The sequence below is a fragment of the Kogia breviceps genome, chromosome 12, assembly GCF_026419965.1.
Source record: "Kogia breviceps isolate mKogBre1 chromosome 12, mKogBre1 haplotype 1, whole genome shotgun sequence".
In the NCBI taxonomy this organism is placed as follows: Eukaryota; Metazoa; Chordata; class Mammalia; order Artiodactyla; family Physeteridae; genus Kogia; species Kogia breviceps.
The window spans coordinates 9215063-9242797 of NC_081321.1; the positions used below are offsets into that span (position 1 = coordinate 9215063).

At 46.5% G+C, this 27735-nt stretch overlaps 1 protein-coding gene across 2 annotated transcripts in view; it reads left to right on the forward strand.

The window, feature by feature from the left end:
• Window positions 1–27735, forward strand: part of FAM234B (family with sequence similarity 234 member B) — a 78921-nt gene that overhangs the window by 38825 nt on the left and 12361 nt on the right. The window contains exons 1-5 of one of the 2 annotated variants that reach the window (XM_067008749.1): window positions 3417–3609; window positions 14016–14414; window positions 17820–17918; window positions 21690–21878; window positions 23275–23405. In XM_067008749.1, coding sequence (XP_066864850.1) covers window positions 3432–3609; window positions 14016–14414; window positions 17820–17918; window positions 21690–21878; window positions 23275–23405 — 996 coding nt within the window. In that variant the 5' untranslated portion in view covers window positions 3417–3431. Of the gene's footprint in view, window positions 1–3416; window positions 3610–14015; window positions 14415–17819; window positions 17919–21689; window positions 21879–23274; window positions 23406–27735 lie in introns of those variants that run through there. The other variant, XM_067008750.1, reaches the window with a different exon arrangement.

Consider the following 27735-nt stretch of genomic DNA (forward strand, 5'->3'; position numbering starts at 1 on the left):
CCCTCTCCTTCGCCAAGAACTTAGGTCTGTATCCTATAAATATGTGGGGTGACTAGTGTAGCAGAGACTGGCTTGATGCTCACCAAACTGCTTCCTTTTCTTCCCGGGCCCATACCTCCCCGGCACACATATTTTGTGGCTAAGTTCTGGCCAAATAAGTGTGGGTAGAAGTCACATACACCACCTCCAGGCCTGGCCCATAAAACTTCCTGCATGATCAGGAGCTGCAATGATCCAGTGGGGAAGTTGAAGGCCCTGGGATGAAGAAGCCCCAGGCAGAAGAAGCTGGGGCCCTGAATGAACTGGAGGAATAGAGAGTCTCGGGGCTGCCTGTCCCCGCCCTCGCCTTGACCGTGACACGAGCAGAAATGAACGCTTATTCTTTAAAACCGCTGAACTTTTGAGGTTATTGACAACAGCAATACCCTTGCCCCGATTGACTCACTGGGTGAAAATAAATAGCACTGTTTAATGAAAATACTGCATTTGACCTTGAAGAATAGGCAGCACAGCCTTTATTTTTCTAATCAAGTGTAACATAAAAAGAAGAAAGAGACGGTCTTCCCCAGTTGTCACTGCACTGAACAGCTCTGACATTTCAACAGCACTCAGATATGAGGTGGCAGGGACTGGTGGGAGATACAGGAGGAAGTAACGGTTTTGAAAGGAGGCAGAAATGCCCATGAGGCTTGGCGGCTGCGGCAGTGCTGGGAGGGAGGGCTGGCAGCTGTTGTGCACACAGTGGTACTCGTTCCAAGAGGAAGTGGTAAAAGCTGGTGGGAGGGGCAGGACCAGCAGAAGAGGCCACGGTGTCTAGGGAATGGGAAGTACCAGGTGATCAGATTCGCTTATGAGCCCACGTAGGACATTTGGAGATTTTTGAGCAATCCTTGGGGCATCACAAAGGTCATAAGAACCAGCAAAGATGGCTTCCCACCACAAAGCATTGGAAGCTTGGAAGGTTAGGGAAGAACAGTCCCACTGCAGATCTTTGTAGGGAGAAGAGGCTCTTCTGGCTTCAGCTGTGATCTTCAGATCTAGAGCTTCTTCTCTTCACGGCAGGCACGGCGGTCAGGCAGGGGAGGCTGTCCACAGGCTCGTCTCCCCAGCCCGCCGTTGTTTCACTCCTCTGGGAGGTAAGCCCAGTTGGGAAGTCAGGAAGCCTTGGCGTCCTCAGCGGGTGTCTGTGCAGCAAGGCTCTCAGTCAGCCAGGAGACTAGAGAGGATGTCACAGCTTTTCTTTAGGTTAAAGGCTAGGATTCTGATTCGTTTGGTGGCCGCTTTGAATTTTTTCCTGTAATTGAAGAAGAGGACGTTAAATGTGAGGATCACTGTTTTAAGCTGTGGTCCCCGTGTTAAAATGGAAAAAAAAAAATGTGGAGGGGATGGGACAGATTTCCGGAGGGGGCCAGAGCGTCAAAGAGGAGGAAAGGTCAGGAGCCAGAGGGAGGGATTCCTGGCATCTCCTTCCCCCTGAAAATCATTTGGGCAAAACTGGGGTGATGATTGGCAGGGGGGGGAGAGGAAATGCCATAAAGATTAGGCATAAAAAGGGGCTAGAGATGCCACATCTAGGGGATGCATATACCCTTACACATGTTTATGTACACACATGTAAGTGTGTGTACCCACACGGGTGCTTTGGGTGATGAGACAGTTTGCAGCAAAGTTTTAATCAGACTTTGTACAATTTTATTTTACTTTTATCACATAAGAAGGGACTTTCCCTAAGAAAAGTGGACAGGTTTTTCTCCTTTCCTTCTCTCCTGTGTAACCTGGCTGTTTCAGTCCACCTGCACCCTCTCCTAGAAACCCAAGTTCCTATCCTACAGCAAAAACGGATCCTACTCACCTTAAAGGTTATTTTTCTCAGGCTTCATATGTCAAGAATGTGTTCCAGTTAGCTAATCTGATTTCAGGCAAGCCTCTACTGGTTTACTGTGACCTGTAATGGTGCAATGGTGCTCCTCTTAGATGACCCTCATAGATGTAAAATGTTTTTTTTTTTTTTTTTTTTTTTGCGATACGCGGGCCTCTCACTGCTGTGGCCTCTCCCGTTGCGGAGCACAGGCTCCGGACGCGCAGGCTCAGCGGCCATGGCTCACGGGCCCAGCCGCTCCGCGGCACGTGGGATCTTCCCGGACCGGGGCACGAACCCACGTACCCTGCATCGGCAGGCGGATTCTCAACCACTGCGCCACCAGGGAAGCCCCTAAAATGTGTTTTTTAATCATACCTCCAGAGAAGTGCCAAAGAGTAGAAGTTTCAGGTATTGTAGTATGCAGAAAGAATAAACAAATAAATTACTAACCCATTAAAGTGTTATTAAATATATTATTAAGTTATTAAATTGTCAAAAATAATAAATTGTTAATAAAAAGAAGTGCTAACACTTATAAAACACGAGGTGTCACACACTGTTCTAAGTGCTTTAATTCTCAAGACCACTCTGTGGAATAGGAACTATTTCATCCCCAATTTGCAGATGAGGAAATCGAGGCAGAGAGAGATTAGGCAACTAGCCCTAGATCTGGCAGCTAGGAAATGGTGGAGTCCATTTGAACTCATGTGGCCTGGCTCCAGAAATCTGCACTCAGTCGGAGTGAGGGACGTTTTTGCATGGGGAAAAGGGTGGTGAGGGTCGCTGTTAGAATCTCTGCGACTGTAACCGCGGCACTGTCCTAGGACAGTTTCTCACGGGAATGAAGCGGTCCAAGTGACAGGTATCTTAGAACTTTTGTTTGACACTGAGAAGTCATCACCTTTATAGATCTCAGTTTTCTCTTTAGTAAAATAAGGAGCCTCTAAGGTCGGTTTCAGTTCTAAGATGAATAATATCTTCAGCATTCCTGGAGTAAAATGCCGATCTCCTGGTGCCTGTGGGGAAGAAGCAGGTCTGCTCTTGCTTCCTTAGACCCTTCAAGCTAGAAGCTGCGGGGTAGGGTGCTGTGTGGATTACCTGGAAAGAACTGGTAACCAGAGATGAGGCTTAGAGCTCCAGGAAACCTCGACTTTTACCTAAGAAACACAGAGAAACACACTTACTAGGTGCCTACTGTGTGCTGCGTGTTTTAAACAGATTATATAATATCCTCACAATACGCTCATGAAGTAGGTGGCACTATCTCCATTTAAAAAATGAAGCTGAAGCTTAGCCATACCGAGTGACTTGCCCAAGACGGCCCAGCGAGTGATGGATGCAGGCAGGATTCAAATCCCGTCCGACTCCAAAGCCCACATGCATTTCACAACCCGGCCCTACGTTACGATCTATTCTCTCATTCCATGCTCACTGCACGCCTATGCGGTGTATTATTTCCCCATTTCACTGAGGAGGAGAGTGAGGCTCCGAGTGGTGAAGTGACCTGCCCAGTAAGGGGTCTGTCCCCGAGGGGGCGGAGTGGAGCGGGAGGAGTGCTCAAGTAGGCGCGATGCCGCAGCCCGGCCCCTCCTCCCGGCCCTGCCTCGCGGTCCCGCTCCCACCTTTTCAGGTCCTGACCCCGCGCACCCCGACTGCGAACTACACTTCCCGGCAGGACGCGAGAGCGCGCACGCGCACGGGGGCCTCCGCCATGGCGACCGTGCTGTCCAGGGCGCTCAAGCTCCCGGGTAAGAAACCGCAGCCCCGCGACCACCCTGCCCCCGCCGGGCCTGGGGAGATGGGGAGGCGAGACTCCGGGGGCGAAGCCGATCGGGGTCTGGCCCCAACCCGGGCGCAGCTGCCGGCGCGGGGAGGCGAGGCGGTGCAGCCCCCGCGGGCTGTGGTCCACGCGCCACCAGGGGGCAAATGAGGCGTTCGGAGGTTGGGGGTCGCCGGCGCTGGGCGAGCCTGGGAAACACTGAGGGAGGGACGCTGGAGGCGCGTGTGGATGGTGGCTCGGCGCTGCGGCGGCGGCGAATGTCAGGGCGCGCGTCGCCACTGTCCCCAGGGGAGGGCGGTGAGGTTAGCATCCTTTCCCGAGCTACGTGAAGGAGGTACCGCAGGGTCTCCCAACTCCTTCAGTCTTGGGCTGGACCTGGGTGGGGTCAGCGAGCGGCAGGATGGCGAGTGACCCCTTGGAGCAGCCTCTCCACTTAATGACAACATTGATGCTGCCTTGGGGTAGGTGGGACAGGCATTTCCCCTCCTAAAAAATGAGTTATTTGGCAAATTGACCTGTCCAGGGTCTCACAAGCAGTATTGGAAAAGCTTGGACTTGAACATGGGGCGGGTTCTTCTGACTCTAGATCCTGGGCTTTTGGTTCCACTTGTTCGGCCTCTGGCTCTCGAGCCTGAGCATTTATGAGGGGAATTATTTGGCACCTGCAAGTTGCAGATAATGGATGGAATATTCTTTCCGGAGGCACTCGTGGTGATGTCAACTGCCAGAGCTAATTCAGTACTTTGGGCAGCAGCTCCAAGTTTTTTGTTTTTGTTTTTCCTCTTAAACCTCCAGCATGGGACTGTGCTACTAGAAACGAGCTATTTTAATAAAAGTATATTTATTCTGCCCAAATAAATTTTAGACGTTAAGGCTTTAGAAAAACTTATGGTTTAACCTAAATAAGTTTTAAATATTAAGCTATAAACATTTGTTTGTTGGTAACTTAAGGTGTTAGTGGGAAAAGCAGTTGTTTTCCCAGCTTGGGTAGAAAGTGCTAGTTGGGTGGCTGGCGGACATCCAGTATGAGGCTTCAGGGGCGTTAACCGGCTCCTGTTTCTCAAGGAGTTTCCAGTCTGCTGCGTTGTGCCATGGATGACACTGGGTTGGCTATGAATTTGGTATGAATTTTCATTTCTGTTCCCAGATTTCATGACCTCAGACACGTTTTTTTTTTTTTTTTTCCACACGTGCTCATTAGAACATCGGAAGGAACACTGATAATATCTCTCTTGGAATGTGTACGGAATATTGGAATGGAGTGCGGGAGCATGTCCTCCGCCTGCAGGATTAACTTTGAAGAGTAGCCTTGTGTATCCTTAGTGTAGGATGATATCCTCCCAAGGGGTAATGGGATGTCAGACGTATTTAGCTTTATTTCTTGTTTTCTTTTAGATTCCCTGCCCCCCTGCTGCTTCCCCTCCAGCATAGGTAATTGTCATTCTCAAAGGCTGGGAATGAAAACAAAATCCTGCTTTCGAAACTCTTGAGCTCCTTTGCCTGCGGAGGCTTTGGTATTATTACTCCTGGAGTATTCAGTTGCAGTAACTTGGTCAGCCGACAGGGTAGGGGAAGCACGGTCTGGTCGTTGGGCCTGTGTTTGGGTGGCAGCACTCAGGAGCATTTGATACTTTTAGGCCCAGGTACAAAGGCCATATGTTCTTTTATGTGATGTGCGTTTTTTGTTTTTTGCTTGTGCTTTTGCTTTTCTCCCTCTTGCCCTTTTCTCCCCTCCACCCCAAATACAATTTTTAGGTAGAAGTTGCTTTCTTATAGCTCTTTTTGGATACCCTGTAATTGGGTCTGTGACGCTACTGTCCAGTTTGGGCTACTGTATCATGTTACCTTAGTTAACATTCTCAGTATTTTTTTTTTTAAATTGAGTATCATTGGCATATAACATTATACTAGTTTCAGGTATACAACCTCGTGATTTGATATTTGTAGATACGGCCAAATGATCACCACGATGACATCCTCACTCTTTTTACGTGTAGGGAAGCAGAGGAGAGTGGTGCTGAAGAGCATGTGACAGACTTGGGTTAAATCCACTCTTTATCAGCTTAGTTACTTATTCCCTTTAAGCTTTAGTTTCTTCATATGTAATAATGTTATTGTGGAACGTTCACTGTGTGCTGCACAGTAGGGTTATTTGGCGTAGTAAAAGAGATGGATGTCCTTAAGAAGTTTGTTGACCTTTGACATGTGTTAAGTATTCAGTAAGTGTTAATTAACCATTCTTCATCATTAGCACCGTGATCTTTACAAATGTGTTACCTTGAGGAAGACCTGATGTCATGTGCATATGACAGACGTCCAGCAACCTGGTGAAGAAAGAACAGTTGCTGGGGATGTATTTCTGTCTCGTACCCTTTCACCAAGCTCAAGGTGGAAGGATGTTTGGTCCACATGCATAGAATGAGGTTAATTAGTAACAGACAGGCAGCGTGACAGTAGTAAAAAAGGCGGTGGGGCAGCTTATCTCTTAAGAATATATTTTTTTCGTCCATTTAAAAGTTTAAAGGTCAAACACCGAAGGGAATATAAAAGCATAATGTTATTGTAGTGGTTTGTTTCATTATATGTAACTTGGAAAGATAATGTGCCCCTGGATAAACTAATTCATGAGGCGAATGATTTACCTTTAGTTGCAGTAGAGTGTATAGGATAGTCTAGGTAAAGTGTAGGGCATGTCATAGAATAGTATATATTATAGTATGTTTTCCTGGAAACACTTGGGGGTGGCACAGTTGCATGTCTTTCCTACTGATGTTTTCCTCTGTCCCATTTGGGGAAGGCTATTTACCTAGTAACCCCAGTCTTCCTATAAGGAAAAGTGACAGCCACGGCAAGCTCATTTATGTTGATTTATTCTGAAATCAGTGTTCTCTCTTTATTCTTTGAAAACCTTTCATTGACTAAAAATGTGAGTGGTAGCTGAAATCAGCAGACGAAAGGGAGGGAAAGTTGAAGCAAGGATTTGGTGTCTACTCCTCAGCCTGCGTATAATTTCAGGCAAGCCAGCGTACTGCATACCTTAGGACTTCTCTAATCAAAACTTGCAGTCTGTCATAAATAAGCTGAGGCTTGTCTTTGCAGTTTGTGGAAAAATATATGTTAATAGTGTTAAAGTCAATATTTATCTTCCTCTATAATTGGGGCACGAACATGTCGCAGTCTTCTGTGACCCCTTAAAGAAGCCTCTGCGTGCTGGCATGCTTGCCCCTGTACTTCAGAAGTGTCGCGTGTGGGTCAGTTCTTGGACTTTGCGGCCCCCTCTTCTTTCTCTGAGGATTTTTCTATTTTGCCGCACTATCGTTTAGAAACGTATGTTACTGTGGAGAAGGCAGCCTGATTTTTGTCCCATCATTAGGGACTTGATTCTTTTTCCCTTGGCCTGCCTGCTCCTAAGATTCCTTCTTTGTCCTTGAAGTTCAGTGCCTTTGCTAGGATATGTTTCAATATTGATTATTCTGCATCAGTTTTTCTTGGGACTCAGTGGACCCCTTAGCAATGTTAGGTCTTGCTTTACTGCAGAACCTTTTTGGTATATCTTTTGTGTGTGTGTGTGTGTGTGTGGTACGCGGGCCTCTCACTGTTGTGGCCTCTCCCGTTGCGGAGCACAGGCTCCGGACGCACAGGCTCAGCGGCCATGGCTCACGGGCCCAGCCGCTCCGCGGCACGTGGGATCTTCCCAGACCGGGGCACGAACCCGTGTCCCCTGCATCGGCAGGAGGACTCTCAACCACTGCGCCACCAGGGAAGCCCTGGTATATCTTTTAAATTCATTTTTGGTTCCATTTTCTTTTCTGTTCTCTTCTTTAGTTATGCCTATATTGGATCACTTTTGTTCTTTATATCTATCCCTTTCTCTCTAGTCCTTTTAAAAGCTTTGATCTTTCCCATGGGAAGCACAGAGATAGTTAGTCCAGGCTTCAGGCCAGATACTGCCTGGGTTTGAATCCTTGTACTATCACTTACTTGCTATTTAACTATGGGCCAGGTATTTAAACTTCCAAACCTCAGTTTCCTCATCTTTAAAATGGAGATAATACTGTGTCTACCTTTAAGAGTTGCTATGAAGATTTACTGAGCTAAGACAGTAAAAGGGTTTGGAAGAGAGCCTAGAAAGTGCTCAAAACTGCCAGCCCCTGTTGCTATTTCCATTTCATCCTGCTTGATTTCCACAGTCTATCCTTTAAGTCTCTGATGCTGTTTTTAGCCATGTCGGTTCCTTTTGCTGATCCCAGTAAGGATATCCTTTCTAAAATTGTATTTTTAAAAAATTTATTTATTTATTTTGGCTCTGCTCGGTCTTAGTTGCAGCACATGGGACTTCGCTGCGGCATGCACGTGGGATAGAGTTCCCCGACCAGGGATTGAACCCGGGCCCCCTGCATTGGGAGCACAGCCTTACCCACTGGAGCACTCGGGAAGTCCCTAAAATTGCCGTATTTTCTTCCATCGTTTTCCTGAGCTCTCCTTGTTTACTTTTCCTCTTCTCTATTGCATTGTCATTTCTTCTTAGAAATACCATATTTTTCCTATGAGCCCTTATTTCAGAGAAGACTATTTCTTGGATCCCAGGGGGAAGTATAGGTTCATTATCTCTTCCGTTTCGTGGTATATAATGTGTCCAGCATTCATTCTGTAGCCTGTTTCGTTCGCTAGGTTTTGCTGTAACCTCTTTCTTAGGTATTTGTAGAACTTTGCAGTAGCTTATGGACCAAGTAGTAATGATGGCTCCTTTCTGATTTCTCTTCATATCTAAATGGGTGGCTGTTTTACAGCCAGCTGTTGGCTGACCCGTGGGCAGGAGCTGAGTGAGCTGGGGCAGCTGGAGGCTGGAATCTAATTTAGGCTGTCCACTCAGATCCCTTTGTCCCATGAGTGCTCTTTCTTTGCAGGTGTTTCTCTCCTGGCTGGCGTCTGTCACAGGGCCTTAGAGTGCTGACTGAGTGTTTACTTCTCTTTGTTTCTTGTGCCAGTTAATCAATTTATTGCCCTGAGCTGCACATTCAGCTTCGTTGCCTGATCTGTGAATGTGGATCTGGACCCTTTCAATACCAAGTTTGGCCTTCCTGGGATAGAGTCTCCCCATTCTAGGATACTTTTGGCTTTCTCTTCCCATATGTATATTTACTCTCCTATCACTGTCTAATAATTCTTTATATGAAACTGTCCTCTTTGAATTACTGTCTGCTTTCTGTCTCCCTGTTGGACCCACACTGTCCAAAAAATCCTCCTCTCGAGAACTGACAGCGCTGCAGCACTTTTTCTAACCTGCCGTGCTGCCAGCCTGCTTCTTACAAAGAGAGAAGCTCGTGCTTTTTCTCCTTCAGTCTTAACCTCGCCTTTGACTCTGTGGTGTTGAATGGGGCTCAGTGGTGCTTCTGGGACCCCAAACTTTGTCTTTCCGAGCAAGAGATTATTTGGTTTGGCTTTATATCCGTGGAACGAGGGGGGCAGCATAAGCGATTGGTTACGACTGTGGGCTCTGATCAAATTGCCTGAGGTTGAATGCCGGCTTTTCTTGTTAATTCCGTGATCTAAGGCAACTTACCTCTCTATATTTTCATCTTTTTGATGAAAATGGGAATAATAATAATACAGTTGTTGTGGGGACTAAATGAGTTAACCCTGTAAATGCTTGGCCCAGTGCCTGGCATAGTAGCTCTCAGTACATTCCCGGCTGTCATCCACACCATCACCATTATTAGTTCTGTGAACTCTGCTCATTGCTGGAGACTTGAAAGGTATGTCCCTATTCTTACTGTACTTCCTCGGTTGGATACAAGTTTCACTGCCTTTGGCAATGATTTTTCATAAATTCTAGTTTGGGAATGTAGCTGTTTCCCTTTTTTTTTCCCCCTAATTTTATTTCTTTTTATCCCCCTGCACCCTGGTTTTAGGAAGAGACAGACAGAAAGGCCTTCCTTTGCCATCATTAACTAGAAGCACATAATTTTGTTAGAGGGATCAGTTCAACAGTGGCTTTGTTTTTCAAAGAATGACAAAGTGAGAGAGTGGCATGGACTTATATATACACTACCAAACGTAAAATAGATAGCTAGTGGGAAGCAGCCTCACAGCACAGGGAGATCAGCTCAGTGCTTTGTGACCACCTAGAGGGGTGGGATAGGGAGGGTGGGAGGGAGACACAAGAGGGAGGGGATATGGGGATATATGTATATGTATAGCTGATTCACTTTGTTATAAAGCAGAAACTAACACACCATTGTAAAGCAACTATACTCCAATAAAGATGTTAAAAAAAGAATGCTTGCAATTTATTTTTATAGATTTATTAAAGAATTTATGGACTTCTGCAGCATGTGCAGTCGAGCTTTCTACCTCCCTGGGATAGTACAGCATATAATAAAAGTGCATTTCCTTTCAACCGTCTTGTTCGCCAGTATTTCATTCATGATTTCACTTTGGCAAAGGTGCTGTTTTACGCTGTTTGTTGTCAGGGTGGAAACTGACTAGCAAGATTGACTAGCAAGACTGAATTCAGTAAGTGTCGGTGCTAAATTTTTCCCTAAAAATTGTGCAACTACAGGACAGCTTGAGTGTGTGTAGAAAGTGCGTGGGAGTTTTAGTTGAATCAGTTGTATGATGAGGCTACCAAGGAAGCTGGCCTGATCCTAGGTTACAGGACTTGAGCTGCAGTGTCCTCTCTGACTAGGGAGGACACCGTCTGCTCTCTTTTGCCCTGGTCACACTGCACCCTGGGGACTGTATTCACGTCCGGGAACCATCCTTTAAAGAGCACAGACATGTCACATTGTGTCCAGAGGAGAATGACCAGGATGTTATGAGCATCTGAAACAATGCTTCTTCAAGTAATGGGTTGAAGAGGTAGAGGTATTTAACCCGGGCTGAGGAGATTGGGTGAGGGCAGTGGGGAGACAGAATGCCAACCATAATAACAGAAGCTGAAATTTACTGAGTGTGACCTTAAGGCGGCACTGAGAGCCGCGCACGTGTTACCGAGCGTGACCTTCGGGCGGCACTGAGAGCCGCGCACGTGTTACCGAGCGTGACCTTAGGGGCGGCACTGAGAGCCGCGCACGTGTTACCGAGCGTGACCTTAGGGGCGGCACTGAGAGCCGCGCACGTGTTACCGAGCGTGACCTTAGGGGCGGCACTGAGAGCCGCGCACGTGTTACCGAGCGTGACCTTAGGGGCGGCACTGAGAGCCGCGCACGTGTTACCGAGCGTGACCTTAGGGGCGGCACTGAGAGCCGCGCACGTGTTACCGAGCGTGACCTTAGGGGCGGCACTGAGAGCCGCGCACGTGTTACCGAGCGTGACCTTAGGGCGGCACTGAGAGCCGCGCACGTGTTACCGAGCGTGACCTTAGGGCGGCACTGAGAGCCGCGCACGTGTTACCGAGCGTGACCTTAGGGGCGGCACTGAGAGCCGCGCACGTGTTACCGAGCGTGACCTTAGGGCGGCACTGAGAGCCGCGCACGTGTTACCGAGCGTGACCTTAGGGCGGCACTGAGAGCCGCGCATATGTTATATCTTATTTAATCCTCATAACAGTCACATGACGTAGGAATGATAATTATCCCATTTCACAAACAAGGAAATTGATGTTACTAAAGTGAAGAAGTTTAATTGAGGTCACACAGTTAATGAGAGATGGAGCCAAGATTTGACTTTAGGTTGCTTATTGTAAAGACTTGAGCTTGTAAATACCGTATCTTACGTTTCTTATGATTGGTATCTTCAAGCGTTGTGCATGGGGAAGAGGGGTCCCAGGAATTAAAACTAAGACAGGTAGTTGGCAAATGCCCAGAAGTCGACTCCTGAATCAGAGTAAGGCGCTGCTCTCTCGATGCGAGGGCAGTGAGTTCCCTGATAAGGCTTACGCTGCGGGGTGCGCTGAGTGACTGCATCGTGGGCGTTGGTGAGGAGGCGCGTGCTTGGAACGGGGGTGGAGGCGGATTATGTGACCTTCAAAGTCTCTGAGAACCCTGAGATGTGGGGCTGCTGTATATGTTTTCCTCTTTGTCAAGTTTATTCTTTTTTTTAACTTGAAATTTAAAAAATTGTGGTAAAATACACACAATAAAATTTAGCATCTTAAGCATTTTTAAGTGCACGGTCTGGTTAAGAATACTCACATTGTCGTACAAGCAAGCTCCAGAGGTTTTTCGTCTTGCAAAGCTGAAATTCTATACCCGCTAAACAACAACGCCACCGTGGACCTCTCCCTGCAGGTGCTGGAAACCACCATTCGACGTCCTGTTTCTGTGAATGTGACTACACAGAAGTAGAATCATACAGTATTTGTGTTTTGGTGACTGGCTTATTTCACGTAACATAATGACCTCAAGACTCATCGGTGTTGTATGTAGCATGTGTCCGAATTTCCTTACTTTTGAAGGCTGAATAATACTCCACCACATGCAGGCAGCACATTTAAAACATTCTGTCAGGTGTATTTTTTTTTTAGCAAAAAAACCCCCCAAAACTTAAAAAAGTGTTAGAGTTAATATTACAACAACCTGTGGTTCTGTTTGCAAACCTTTATAAATAAAGTTATCTGGGATGGTTAGGGAATAATGGGCCCTAATTAATAAAACCATTTGGTTCATAGAGGAAATATAAAAATTATGGGAATTAGCTGCACTGACTCTGTGGCATATCCTGGAGGTACTATTTTCCATTAAATTTCTAATAATTGCTTAATTTTCTTATAATTTAATACCTTAAAAAATCAAATTCAGTATTTATTGGACAAAATGAAGTGACATCACCAAGATCACAGTGACCAGAGGCAGAGAACATGATAAATGCTTCCTTTTCCCCTTTAAAATATCTGGGTTGTATTTTCTTTTTTATATGTCTTCTTAACAAAGGATTTAACCATACAGTTTACATTAGTGATAGCTTACCAGGTAATTTCCAAAACCAGAAACTGTTTCTTGGTTTTTATTTGGCTATAGCCTAAAATAAAGGCATAAACTCATCCAGTCACTGGCTGCAAGGGCCTGGGGTGGCTCAGGAAGAGGTGGGCTTAAGCTCCCTGTAATGTCTACCTCCTGCCACCCCTGCAAAGATATGGTCTAAGTAAAACCAGGGTGCTTGTTGTGTAAACCAGCCTCAAGACAAGTCCTCCACCTCCTTGTGCCGGCTGGATCCCACCCCTCTCGGCATGCACGCTCAGAATAGCAATTTTCAGGTAACCACTGTTTACTGAAACATGTACTGAAAGGGCGATAGACTTGCAGGAAGGTTCTCAAAAGTAAGTTTTTGGTAAGACGTCTCCAGAGGACTTTCAGCACTTGACTTTCTACGTGGTTTCCATAGCGACAACTGGGAAGTCACATATATTGGCCTGTGAGGAGCAGTGTGCAGAGAACAGTTGTTCTAAAAGTTTAGTGGAGGGACTTCCCTGGTGGTCCAGTGGTTAAGACTTTGCCTTCCAATGCAGGGGGTGTGGATTCAATCCCTGGTCAGGGAGCTAAGATCCCACATGCCTGGGGGTCAAAAAGCCAAAACATAAAACGGAAACAATATTGTAACAAATTCAATAAAGACTTTATAGAGGGGCTTCCCTGGTGGCGCAGTGGTTGGGAGTACGCCTGCCAATGCAGGGAACACGGGTTTGAAGCCTGGTCCGGGAAGATCCCACGTGCCGCGGAGCAACTAAGCCCGTGCGCCACAACTACTGAGCCTGCGCTCTAGAGCCCGCGAGCCACAGCTACTGAGCCCACGTGCCACAACTACTGAAGCCTGTGCGCCTAGAGCCCGTGCTCCACAACGAGAAGCCACCGCAATGAGAAGGCCGCGCACCACAACGAAGATTAGCCCCCGCTCGCTGCAACTAGAGAAAGCCTGCGCGCAGCGATAAAGACCCAACGCAGCCAAAAATAAATAAATTAATTTTTTTTTAAAGTTAAAAAAAAAGTTTAGAGGAGTCGCAGGAAAGATCAGAACATCACCAATCTAAGATAATCAAGGAAATATGCACATCAGGTGTATGGAAGGTTTCATAGAAGAGCTGTGGTCTTTTCCGTTAGTGAGAGTCACACAAATTAAGAGAGGGCTTAAAAAAAAAAAAAACAAACAGCTAAAATGTATTTGAAATTTGCCACTTTCTCTGTTTCTTTTCCAATGTTCTTAAGCTCATGAAAGCAGTAATTCTAGAGCACTGATTTTCTTTTTTTCCCCCATTCTTTCCCCCCTTTTCGCTGGAATCTATTTTATAGACGGCTCCAAGGTTCTGGCTTGTCAACGTAGATTTGCTCCGTTCTGTTCTCTTCTGTGTGTTCTCCTAGGTGTTTACTGTTGCCGTGTGTTTGCCGAAGGTCCCTCCTTCCAGGTTCTCCTTGACCGTCTGGCTTTGTGTCTTTTCAGGGAAGAAGAGCCCGGACCTGGGGGAGTATGACCCCCTCACACAGGCCGACAGTGACGAGAGTGAAGATGATCTCGTGCTTAACCTGCAGCAGAAGAACGGAGGGCTCAAGAACGGGAAGAGTCCGCTGGGAGAAGCACCGGAGCCCGACTCGGATGCTGAGGTCACAGGGGCGGGCAAGCCCCACCTCTCGGAGGTCACCACGGAGGGGTGCCCCTTGGAGCCCCTGGGGGGCCTGGAGCAGAAGACGGCCTCCTCCATCGCGTCCTACGTGCGCACATCCTTCTTTCTGCTGATGCTGGTGATCTCCATGGTCCTGGTGCTCGTGTGCGCCTTCCTGATCCCCTGCCCCCCCCGAGACCTGCACAGCACGTGGAGCCGCCACTTGGGCCCCCAGGGAGGTGAGCTGCGGGAGTTTTTGCTCTAAGTCTGTAAAACTTCACGATCGCATGGCATTCCGGCGAGCTTCTGATTACGTTGAAAATTTCCTCCACGTCTTTACAAATTAACGTGTGTGTGTCATCTAGCATTTCTCCCCCTGTGCGTGGAGCTGGTTAGGGGGTTAGGATTTGAAATGAGACAGAAAGATGGGTCTGTATGGCTCCAAAAACTTGGGAGGATCGCTGCGCTGTGTGTCTCTGGGGAAGGTCTTAATCAGACGCAGGGAGGAGAGAACCCGCATTTGCCCGAGTCCTGCTGTGCAGCCGAGGCTGCATCAGGGGAGAGCAAAGCTGTGGGAAGGGCGGTTTACAGAGAAAAGTGAAGCTCCCATCCTGGCCAGGCCAGAGGCCACAGCTCCTGTAGGGCCCTTGGGGTTTTGTTGATTGTAGAAGTCTGATCTAAATTGAATTTTCAAATAATTTCTTTTTTGTAAATTTCTTTTTATTTTTAATCGAAGTATAGTTGATTTACAGTGTTGTGTTAGTGTCTGGTGTATAGCAAAGTGATTCAGTTTCGTACACATCCTCTTTTTCATATTCTTTTCCACTGTGGAAAAGGTTTATTACAGGATGTTGAATACAGGTCCCTGTGCCAGACAGTGGGACCTTGTTGTTTATCAAATAATTTTTTTTCAAGGAGAAGAGAGTTGCTTCCTTGCTGCAACTTTTCTTTCTTGCTCCTAATGGTTGGGATGGTGCTACCCAAGTAATTTTGGCTATTTTGTCTCATTTTGGAGCAGGTTTCTTTATGTTTTATTTTTATTATTTTTTTTTTATTGAATGAAAGAGTCTAAATTTTACCGTGCTTTCCAATTTTCAAAAGTTTCACACACACGATTTCTTGTAAACCCCCTTTTTTTAATCCCCTACCCCTACACTGCCCCTCCTCCTTCCCTCTCCCCACTGGTAACCACTAGTTTGTTCTCTGTATCTGTGAGTCTGCTTCTTTTTGTTATATTCAGTAGTATGTTGTATTTTTGAGATTCCACATATAAGTGATATGCAGTATTTGTCTTTCTCTGTCTGAGTTAGTTCACTTAGGATAACACCCTCCAAATCCATCCATGTTGCTGCAAATGGCAATATTTCTTTCTTTTTTATGGCCGAGTAATATTCCACTGTATATATGTACTGTATCTTCTTTATCCATTCATCTGTTAATGGACATTTAGGGTGTGGAGCAGGTTTCTTTAAAACAGCTTGCTCTGGGTCAAGACTGGGGATCCCATCTAACTGTCAGTGCTGAACGGTCCTGTCCCTCAAAAACTGCACCAGGCTGAAGGGGCTCAGAACACACCAGCCCAACGTGGCGCTTTGGTGTATTGACTATTTTGAGTTAAAGGCATTTGACCAATAGCAGGTACAAGAGAGCCACTCTGACCTTCGATTCTTCCTGAAAGCAGGAGATGAAACTCCCAGGTGAAAGATGCCCTCCCTATTCCAGGAGGAAAGAGCACTCTTATCACCAGAGACTGGGGGTTGAGGCAGAGAGACATTTGTACAAAAAGACCTTGTTAGAGTAACTCTCATCTTCCTGTAGTTCCCTCATATATTTTAGTTACTCTTCCAGCCGCCACTCTTCGTGCTGTGCGGGATATAAACACTGTGGCCTAGCCACGTCTTTGGGTCTTCATTTAACTGTGGGAACTCCCGTGCACATGCACAATTTTATTAAATAAAATTTGAGTGCTTTTCCCTTGTTCAGCTGTCTTATGTCGGTCTCAGCTAGAAACCTTAAGAAGGCAGAGGAAAAGTTTTCCCTTCCCTACAGTATGCCACACCCCTGCATCATCTTGATCTAGAAACGTTTTCTCTCTGACCCTCCTCTGATCCCAGCTGAATTAGCTTCTGATGAGTTCTCTCATCTTTCCTTTCTCTTAAGGCAAAACTGGGTGGATATGTCTTATGATATGTTCCTACACGTAGAATGTCTCTCCCTCTCTTCCTTCCTTTTTTGTTTTTTCTAAGTTAGCTCTTGTAATATTTATATACAGCGTGAAGACTAGTAACGAATTCCTGGTGTATCCACCACCGAGTTTAAGCAATGGGACGTTGTAAAGGTCTTTGCCATTCCCCGTCACCGTATCCCCCTCTCCCCTCCAGAGGGTTCTCCTCTCCTGAGTTTTGTGTCGTTATTCCTTTACGTGTGTTTAAAGTTTTACCACATAGATATGCATCTCTAAATGATATATTCTTTAATTTTGCCTGTTTTTGAATTTCATATAAATATTGATATAATCATGTAGTTGTCTGTGACTTGCTTTTTTGTTCAGCATATTTAAGTAATATGTTTGAGGTTTATCCGTATCAATGTACTGTCACTGGAGTTTGGTTTCACCACTAATTTTCCATGGTATGAATGTCCTACGATTCATCGATCCATTTTACTGTTGATGAGCATTTAGGTGACTTCTGTTTTTTAAAAAATAAGTAACGCCACTAAGAAGATTCTTGTGCGTGTTTCCTGTTGGAGTGTATAAGGATTTCTCTAGGGCGTAAACCTGGGGGTGAAAGGGCTGGGTCACAGGTATGTGCATGTCCAGCCCTAGGAGTTTCTGTTAAATTATTTTCCGTAGTGGTTGTACCAGTCTACACTTCCACTAGCCACGTGTGAGTTCTCTCCGAATTTGGCAAGCATCCTCTGACTCCACACTGTTTGGAGGTGTGTGTGAGGGGACATCACACTACCTACCTTGTCACTGCCGGGTGGCGATGGCGGTCCAGGCTCCCATCAGGCCTCTGCTGACACCAGGGCTGGGCGGCGGCCCCGTTAATGCTCGGTGGGGATAGAACCGTAGGCTTCCCTTGTGTGTGGAGGCCTGAGTGCTGCGAGGTGGGATGGGAGTCCAGCCTCCCCACCCAGCCTTCTCTGACCTGACCCTGGTGGGCTGCCTGGGGCCACAGTTTTAACTGTGGTGTTTGGTTGGAGTAGGGCGGTTCTTGTGGAAAACTTTTCTGTCTTTCTGGGCTGTGCCTTTCCTGTCCTTTGGCTGGGGACCAGCTCTTCTGGGGCCTTCTGTGTGTCCCTGTCGGCATTTCTGGGTTGCCAGCCTCTGCAGCACCCGGGCTGGGTTATGAGGTCAAAGAAAACCCAGGGGAGCCACCAGCTTGTCCTTCCTTGGGTCTCACCGTCCCCAGCCGGTCTGCCTTCTCTCCGCCTTCCAGTCTTCTCATGTTTGTTTTATGTTTAATGCCCAGGGATTCGAGCTGTCCTTGGCGAGAGGCACAGGCAGAAGCGGGTCTGTGTATCTTATCCAGGACCCAGGAGTCCGCCTGGTTTTTACGGAGCCCTCCCTTTCCAGCCTGGAGCAGGGAGCTGGTCTGCGTAACTTGCTGAGGACCCCGCGTTTCTCATGTATCCATCAGGTGGGGACCTGTCTCCACTGGACCTGGCGGACGTGAATGGAGACGGCCTGCGCGACGTGCTCCTCTCCTTCGTGACATCAGGGAACGGGAGCACCGCGGGTAAGAGGGTGTCTTTGGAGGCCTCGGCGGGAGAGGCTGGTTGAGTGGAGGGTGTGAGCTAAGAGGACGCGCTGGGGCTGCCTCCCGAGCGGGCTGCAGGGCGGAGAAAGCCCTCGGGGATCCGGCGCGCACGATGGGCCGCGTCGGGAGGCTGCCGCATGTATGCGACGCCTAGTTCGGGGAATCACGGAGCACGAGAGCTGGAGGACGCCCTGGTCCAGGGGCCGGCCTGAGACCCGGGGAGGAGGTTCCTTGGCCGCACGCCTGCCCTGAACAGCGGGGCAGTTAGGCACTTAGGTTGCATTGAGTTTTCTGAGTCGGTTCTCCCTGGCCTCTTAGATGATGATAAACATAGACTCTCTCTGCCTTCCCCTCCCTGGCAGAAAGCTTTTGCTCACGTTCTAACATACCTTTATACACATACCTCTTGGCTGGGTGTTTTCCCTTGACCCCGTCTGTCTGCTCTTCCATCTCTGCTCTCCCTCCTGCTCCCCGCGGGACGGGAGGCCGACCCGTACGCATTACGTCAGGTCCCAGGCCTGCAGACTTCCACTGCGTTTGGCCAATGGGGAGCCCAGGCCAGAAGCTGGAGGAGAGGAAGAGAGTGACCAGAGGGTATTTATCCCCCTGGCTCCCCTCTGCCCGGGCCACCTCAGGCCGGCTACATCCTTGATCAGAGGTCACAGCCTCTCTCAAGGTGGGCCTCTTACAGGACTTTCTTTTTCTGGATCCCAGGAAACGCTTCCTCCCCCTGTCTCTTTGGGCCTGGGCGTGGCAACAGTTCTGAGGGGCTGTACTATCTCTTGTGGTTTCCCTACACCCCGACCACATCTTTGTAAACAGTCTCTTTATTTATTTATTTTTAAAAATTATTTATTTATTTTGTTATGCTGGGTCTTAGTTTGGCAGGAGGGCTCCTTAGTTGCGGCATGCAAACCCCTAGTTGCGGCATGCACGTGGGATCTAGTACCCCGACCAGGGATTGAACCCAGGCCCCCTGCATTGGGAGCGTGGGGTCTTAACCACTGCACCACCAGGGAGGTCTCGACAGCCTCTTTATGAAACCTCCACAACTTACCCTAATTGAGTGAGCTGGGTGTTTTGGGGACCCCCCAGCTGATACAATAGCAAAAAAAAAAAAAAAAAGTTGCACTTTCATTATAGGTGCATCAGGGCTTTAGGTTTGTCCTGCAGCCTCCATTTAAGTGGATTCGAACTGAAGTCTGTCAACTGATACAGGAACTCTGGTTTGAGGCTGAGGATGCCCTACCAACTGTTTTTTAATCATGCAGGCCTTGGAGTAAACATTTAGGTGTGTTATGGAGAATTCTAGGCTGCATGCCTCTCTGAGGTTATTAGAAATGCCTTTCTGGGGCTTCTGCAATATGCAGAAGCAATTTGGGCATAGCTTTGTTTATGGGAAGAACCTCCAGCCTGGAAATTGACTTTTATATGATTCAACCTTAATTATGTTTTTTTTCTGCCTATGACTCATTAGCCTTTGAAGTAAAAACTTCCCGTATCCACTTTTAGCGATTTTTTTCAGCCATTTGGTATTTTACATGGTTTGCTACATATCAGGACTCATGATGGCAAGGCCATGAGTTTGGACACAATATGGACCAGACTGATTTGGTTATAGATTATAAAAATAATAATAGTGCTAACTAACACCTGGTACTTTGTGTGTGCTATGCACTGTTGTAAGTACATAACATATTATGAACGAATTTATCCCTCAATGTACCACCTGTGGACTAATATTTTGCAGTTGGCGAAACTAAGGGATAGTGAAGTTAAGGAACTTGATCAGTCTCACAGCTGGTAGTGGTAGAGCCGGGATCCAAATGGTGTAGCCGGTAGACTCTGGAGTTCCTGCCCTTGACCCTCACGTCAAATTGCTGTGCCCATAACCCCAGCCAGTGGGTTCAAAGATCTGTGCCGCTGAACGTGAGGAGGATTGTGTTTCTTATTTGTTTGTTCATTTGTTCATTCATCCAGCAACCTGCTGTGCACCTTACATAGAGCTGCACTGGTTCTTTTGAGCTAGACAAGAGGAGTGTGGTCTCTGCCTCAAGGAGTCGTGGTGTGAAGGGAGAGGGATGCCCCATCACCAGCGGGAAAAAGACGAGTCACGCAACTGATGTGGAGTCGATAGGGTCATGAAGGAGGAAGGACAGCACAGTCTACTAATCAGAACATCCCTGGGAAGTCCGGGGCGTAACATACATTGCTGAGATTTGTCATGTAAACTGCTGCCTCTGGCAACAAGGTCTGAAAGGGCAAACCAGTTTGTCACTTGTTTTTAGGTTGCATGTTTAATTAGCAGTTCTGAGGAACAGGTACAATGAAGCTCGAAAACCTACATGTCCTTATCCTTATTCGCTGTTGCTAGAAGTGAAAAGTGGAAGTGTGTGAGGTGGACCCTATGCCTGTCCCAAAAGTGAATGTGAAACTGGCAAGAGAGAAAAGTTATTATTCTGGTAGGCTAATTGAGTGACATAAAGGATTGTTTGTTAAAGAGGTGAGCTGCTCCAATCCTTTGCCAGCTAGGTATTAAGTTTGCCCAAGTATTCTTTCTTGACTGGAGCCAGATCAGCTGATTCCCTGGAACTCTAGACCAGGAGGACCTCCTGATCTTTGCCAAGTATAATCTTCACGGGTTTTGGTTTGTTTGTTTCACTTTTTGGCTGTGCCACTCGGCTTGTGGGATCTTAATTCCCTGACTAGGGATCGAACCCATGCCCGCTGCATTGGAAGTGTGGAGTCTTAACCGCTGGACTGCCAGGGAAGCCCCCAGGTTTCTTTTATTTATTTATTTATTTATTTATTTATTTATTTATTTTAACATCTTTACTGGAGTATAATTGCTTTACAATGGTGTGTTTGTTTCTGCAGAGTGAATCAGTTATACATATACATATGTTCCCATATCTCTTCCCTCTTGCGTCTCCCTCCCTCCCACCCTCCCTATCCCACCCCTCTGGGTGGTCACAAAGCACCGAGCTGATCTCCCTGTGCTATGCGGCTGCTTCCCACTAGCTATCTACCCTACGTTTGGTAGTGTATATATGTCAATGCTACTCTCTCACTTCGTCACAGCTTACCCTTCCCCCTCCCCGTATCCTCAAGTCCATGCTCTAATAGGTCTGTGTCTTTATTCCCATCTTGTCCTTAGGTTCTTCATGACCTTTTTTACTCCCCAGGTCTATTTTGTAAAGAGATTTTCTGCTCTCAGGGAGCATTTGCTAGCAATGGTTAGAATTCAGGTACTTTGCTTCCTTCTAGATCAGTGTCAATTTTCTGAGCCTAGCTTTGCTTCCCGTTTCTTTTTTTGGTTTGTTTGTTTCCAACCACTCCTTTTCCATATTCTTGATTTTGCTCCTTTTATTCAGAAAGCACTTGGCTGCTAGATATGCTCGGTGCTTTGCAAAGCACTGAGGATGCATAAATGAACGTGACAGGCTTCAGCCTTAAGGATATCCCTGTTAAGTGGGGGCTAAGGTGACAGACCCGTCAACAAGTGTGTTGGGAGAGTAGGGGTGCCCACGGGGTGCCTGGAGGATGCCGTCTTACGTGAGAGAGGTGTTGAACAGATGTGACGGGTACTCCGTTTGCAGACCTTGTCGCCAGAAATACAGGAGGGAGCTGAGCGTACAGGTCCGAGTTGCTGCCTTACCTCTATTTCCTTTTGGTTTTCTAGCCCCCCGCTCATCTCTCCCTCTTATCTCCTCTGCCTCCTGCCCTTTCTTGTCTCTTGTGTGCTTTTAGGTGTCTCAAGGCCACCTGCTGTCCTCGTGTGCCTTTCGGGGATGAATGGCAGTACGCTCTGGTCTAGTCCCCTCCCCGAGGAGGCCCGAGATATTACCTGTCTGGATCTAATGCCAGGGAGAGTGGCCGAGACCGTCTGCCTTGTGACGGGGACACACAAGATGCTCAGCGCATTCAACGCGACATCAGGTAAACATCACTGACCGCGGGGCTTCCCGGGCGGCGCAGTGGTTGAGAGTCCGCCTGCCGATGCGGGGGACGCGGGTTCTTGCCTGGTCCGGGAAGAGCCCACGTGTCACGGAGCAACTGAGCCCGTGCGCCACAACTCGTGAGCCTGCGCTCTGGAGCCCGCGAGCCACAACTACTGGGTCCGCGTGCCACAACTACTGAAGCCCGCGCGCCTGGAGCCCGTGCCCCGCAACAAGAGAAGCCACTGCAGTGAGAAGCCCGCGCACCGCAAACGAAGACCCAACGCAGCCAGAAATAAATAATTAAATAATTAAAAAAAAAAAAAAATCACTGACCACGAGAGATCGCTGTTCCTGGGAGGCCTAATCTCAGGTTAGAACAGTCTGGTAGGGAAGGGACCGTTCCACTGTCCCGCGGTGAGAGGTCTGATTTCCTGCTCTGCAAGGTGGATATTAAGGGAGATGAGGAGAAAGAGTTTGGGTAGAGTGAGTCATAGAGCCCTGGCTTAGCCTGCTTGGTGATAGGATGGGGCTAAGCTCAGTTATCCAAAGAGAACCTATGCCAGGGCTTTCGGTTTCTAAGTAATCTCCCTTCTCTGTTCTTTGTATGGAAGACCATGGAGCTTTTTCTCTTTGTATTCAGTATTTGACGTACAAGGGTTCATATGTAAACTTGGGCATTAACCACTGAAAAATACGCCGGTGAAGAAACTAAGGTTTGTGGAGGCATGTTGATTTGGCCTCTTTTATCTTTTTATCACATTCAGACATATGTGGCAAAAGGAACGGAAGAGAATCAAATACAGTGAAGGCTCCTTACAGAGTCATATACTTCCAGTGCGCTCATTAACCTCCGGCTTGAGTGAAGCTGAGTAAAGTAGCCTCCTTCCTAGTTGTAAAGGTTGGAGTTTGGGAGTCGGAGTCCTTCTGAGTGAAAAAAATTGGCGTGTGAGTTAACTCTGGCACTGAATTCATCTTGAAAACCTTTTATGATTCCTCTACTTACATGAACACATGGTAGAAGGAGCGAGTTGGGCTTCTGTGTGGCTGCCCCTGGATGGTTCCTTAGGAGTTGGAATCATCTCTTAACAGATCAGTTCCTCCATCCCAGACAAGTGGGCTCTTCTTTCTTCGAGAGTCTTCAGCATGTCCATGTTACCTAAAAAACCCAGGTGTGAAGTTATCACATGGGCTTGTTAGTCAGATACTTGGGGATTTCAGTGCATACTCCCTGCTCCATGTCTCCCCAGGAAGATGAAAATGAAAGGAAAACGTGTGTAGGAGTTGCTGTCTGTCACTCAGCCTGTTGAGTCTCTTTTCTGGCCTGGGAGCATTGCATCTGCCCTTTGCAGAGGCGGAAATCCCTAATTGTGATGAGTGTACTTATCTTTCCCCAGGGAAAGCCATTTGGACTTTAGACCCGCACTACTTACCCAACGGTACCCTGGCTGCCCCAGGCGTGGTGCTGCCAGACCTGGATGAAGATGGCATTAAAGACCTTGCAGTTCTGGTCATTGGGGAATTGCAGGTATGCCCCATGTTACGTGGCCCTCGTCTCTTACAGGGCAAGTGTCAACTTTGGTCATTTCCTAGTATCAGTATTAGAAATGCTGCTTGAAACCTTCTCATCACAAGGGCTTAGGTTTAAATAAATTCTCTTTGTGACATTAAGTGAATAAGTTACCATTCTGAACCCATTTTCCAGGTTCCATTGACCGGCATGGCAGAGCCTGGGAGCCTGATAGGTCTATGTTTGAATTCCTGCTCTACTGCCCTGTGGCCTTGGGCAAACCGCAGAGCCTATCCCAGCCCTGGTTACTTCGTATGTAAAGCGGGGATGTTATTCTACTTGCACGATGGTTACGGAAATCAGAACTAACACATATGAAATGCCTAGGGTGGTGCCTGTTTTTCACCAAGTGTACATATTATTGGTTTTACTATACGTACTTAACTTTTATTGCAACTATAAAACCATGAGACAGACGGATAGAAAGCTCATAAGAGATATATAGAAAAAAATTGTAAGTCTAACAAGTAATAACAACAGCAACCAAAGAAAGAGTTGTTGTTTAAGCTGTACCTGCAGATTTTGGTTCTGGTACAGTGGTCCCTAAATTATGCTTCTCAGTTACGCTTTGCTAGAACTCCAGTGACCTGGAACTAGTTATTCTCTGCACAGATAAAATAGTGGTAGTTTTTTTTTTTTTTTCCGTAAATCACAGGAAAGAATATATTAATGGACAGAATTATCTCAATTTTACGTTTTTATTCCTGAAGCTTTTCTCAGAGCTTCTGTCAAACTTTCTCTTAGACTTTTTCTCAGACCGTCTAGAGTGAGTCTGCCAGAAAAGGCTCTTGGACAACGAACAGCCAGGAATATTTGTGGGAAAATGTGGCTACCGATCGTTGTGCCTCATCTGATAGCTTATTTTAATTTCACTAGACCTTGTTGTGATTTTTGTAATGTATATATGGAGTGGAGTTACAAAACCTGCAAGTAAAATTATTTAGAATGGAATGAAATCTATCAGTACTTTACAGTTTTCTGTCAAGAGCGCCGTAAACTAACTCAGAGTGCGTCACCAGTCACGGTTTCAGGAGCCCTGCTCTAGTACCTCCGACGATACTTTATGTTTGTGAGGTGCGGGAAAAGAAGATAGATAGTGAGGGACACTTCCGAAGGCTAGTCACTTATTGGGGTCCTTTCTGTTTGTTTTTCTTCAACTGGTCTCCAAGTAGACTGAACCAAAATGTCAGGAATTCTTCACATAATCTTTTATCATTCCAGTCCCTGTGAATAAAGAGACCTGGGAGTAGGGAACATTTTAATGATTACATCCATCAGGGAGTGATTCTCAGAAGGTCCCAAAGTGGAAAGTATGGGGAGTTTCTTTTTTTTTTTTAATTTAATTTTTATTTTATATTGGAGTCTAGTTCATTTCCAATGTTGTGTTAGTTTCAGGTGTACAGCAGAGTGAGTCAGTTACACATATATATTATATCCATTTTTTTTCAGATTCTTTTCCCATATAGGTTACTTTTTAAAAAACTCTTTATTGGAGTATAATTGCCTTACAATGGTGTGTTAGTTTCTGCTGTATAACAAAGTGAATCAGCTGTACATATACATTTATCCCCATATCCCCTCCCTCTTGTGTCTCCCTCCCTCCCTCCCTATCCCACCCCTCTAGGTGGTCACAAAGCACCGAGCTGGTCTCCCTGTGCTATGCGGCTGCTTCCCACTAGCTATCTATTTTACGTTTGGTAGTGTGTATATGTCCATGCCACTCTCTCACTTCATCCCAGCTTACTTCTCCCCTCCCCGTGTCCTCAAGTCCATTCTCTACATCTGCATCTTTATTCCTGTCCTGCCCCTAGGTTCTTCATGACATTTTTTTTTTCTTAGATTCCATATCTATGCGTTAGCATATGGTATTTGTTTTTCTCTTTCTGACTTACTTCACTCTGTACGACAGACTCCAGGTCCATCCACCTCACTACAGATAGGGGAGTTTCTTTTTAAAGGAATTATGGTTGTTAGCAGAAGCGTAGCAAGGCAGTGGACAGATTTATGTGTCCCGAACAAGTTTAAAAATCTTGGCCTTGACATCACATCTGTCTTCTAGCCAGCGGTGGTGGACCGGATGACAGTTCAGGTCTGACTAAGGGACCCTCCCCAGCAAGGGGGCTCTGTTACAGGAATGGCTTCTCACCTGCTTGTACTCTGTACCTTTTTTGGTGGTGGAGGGAGGGGATATGGTGTGGAGGGAGGGGATATGGACTAGTCTCCATCCTGCCTGGAAAGTGATAGGCAAGACTAGAAAAATCTTGGAGAAGTGATGGGTTCAGAGTAGTAGCTTCATCTCCGTACTGACTTTTCTGACCTCTATACCAGCAAAAAAGAACCTGAGGGATGTGTTTGCTCTGAGCTGCAGATGTGGAAGGAGGAATGAGACGTATTAGGTCTATGATATAGAGGTGTGGCATTCTTAGGTCTGGGGCTGGAGTGAGGCGGGCTTGGGACACCTGGACGTGGTTGGGGTTAGAGAACAGATCTGGGCTAGCATGTCAGTGGGAAGGGACCTTAGAGGCCGTGAAGTTAATGCTCTCACACTGTGCTACAGTCGCTGATACACTGTTCCAAATACATTGGCACCCATTCCCTCTGCGTCCTCAGGCGGGCGGCAACGGCGCTCATTGGCGAGACAGTCCATTTTGTTCTTGGCCCACTCTAGAAAATTCTTATTGGTGAGAAATCTGCTTTCTCATAGCTTCCATTCATGATGCCGGCTTCAGCTCCATGGAATACTCTGAATCTAATCCTCTTTCTACATGAAAGCCCTTTTGCTGGAAGCCTGGTCCCTCTAAAGCCTTGAGAATAGCAGGCTTTCTATAAACAGTCCCAATTTCTCACACTGTTCCTCATGCAAACTGATACACACCCCTCTCTTTCTTGATTTCTTTCTTTTTTCACTACACTTTGCTCATATCTCTTTTATAATATGGTACCCATAAATGAAAACAGTATTCTATTTGTAATATAACCAGTTATATCAACAGAGGGAAATTGTTGCTTCTTTTGATATAGACTCTGTATATCTATAAATGCAGCCAAAGGCTGTGATAGCTTTTCCAAGAATCAGTTTTTGTTTATAACCCGTTAAAATACCCACGTCTTTTTTCCCTACTTCTTTCATTTTTTTCCTTCCAGTTTTATTGAGATATAATTGGCATACAGCACTGTATAAGTTTAAGGTGTACAGCGTAATGATCTGACTTACATACATCTTGAAATGATGACCACGGTAAGTTTAGTGAACATCCGTTATCTCGTATTGATACAAAATTAAAGAAATAGAAAAAATTTTTTCCTTGTGATGAGAACTCTTAGGGTTTACTCTCTTTGTATATAATGGACAGCAGTGTTAATTATGTTTATCATGTTGTGCATTATATGCCTAGTACTTATTTATCTTATAAGTGGAAGTTTGTACCTTTTGACCGCCTTCATCCAGTCCTCCGTCCTACCATCCCTCCCTCTAGTAACCACAAATCTGATCTCTTTTGCTGTGAGTTTATTTGTTTCTGAAGAATAAGTGACCTACAACACTGTGTCAGTACCTGGTGAACAACTTACCGATTTGATATTTCTATACATTTCAAAGTGATCACCACGATGAGTCTTGTTACCCTAAAATACCCACGTTTTAATTAATGGCCTAATCTGTTCTTCCAGATTTTGACCCATCTTCCAGTCTAAGACTCTTTGGAACTTTGAGTTTGTCAAACAGCATATTACCTATCGCTCTCAGTTTTGTGATCGACTTGAATTCTGTTCATTCAGGTCTTTGATAAGAATGATTAACAGGAATGAGATCATAGCTGGGTGCTGTGACGTTCCACTGAAACCTCCCTCTGGGCTGGCGCTGGCTCTTTCTCGGGGTACCCTGAGAACCACATTTCTTTATCTTGTCCGTAAGAATTCATGATGGTAAACTCTGTCAACAGCTTTACTGAAGTCAAGATATCCATGTAGTTAGTCCTTATATTTCCCAACCAGTGACTCTATTCCCCAAAGAAAATCCTCTAGCGCAGGGGCTGGCAAACTGTGGCCTGCAGTTTGTTTTCATAAAGTTTTACTGGGACGGGGTCACACTTGCTCACTCATGTATCATCTATGGCTGCTCTCACGCTGCAGTGGCAGAGCAGAGTAGCTGCTACGGAAACCACCTGGCTGGCAAAACGTGAACTGTTTACTGTCTGGCCCTTCACAGAGGAGGTTTGCTGATCTCTGCTTGACGGTGGCCAGGCCAGACGTGTACGTCATGATGGGAGTGCACTGCCTGCGCCGGCTC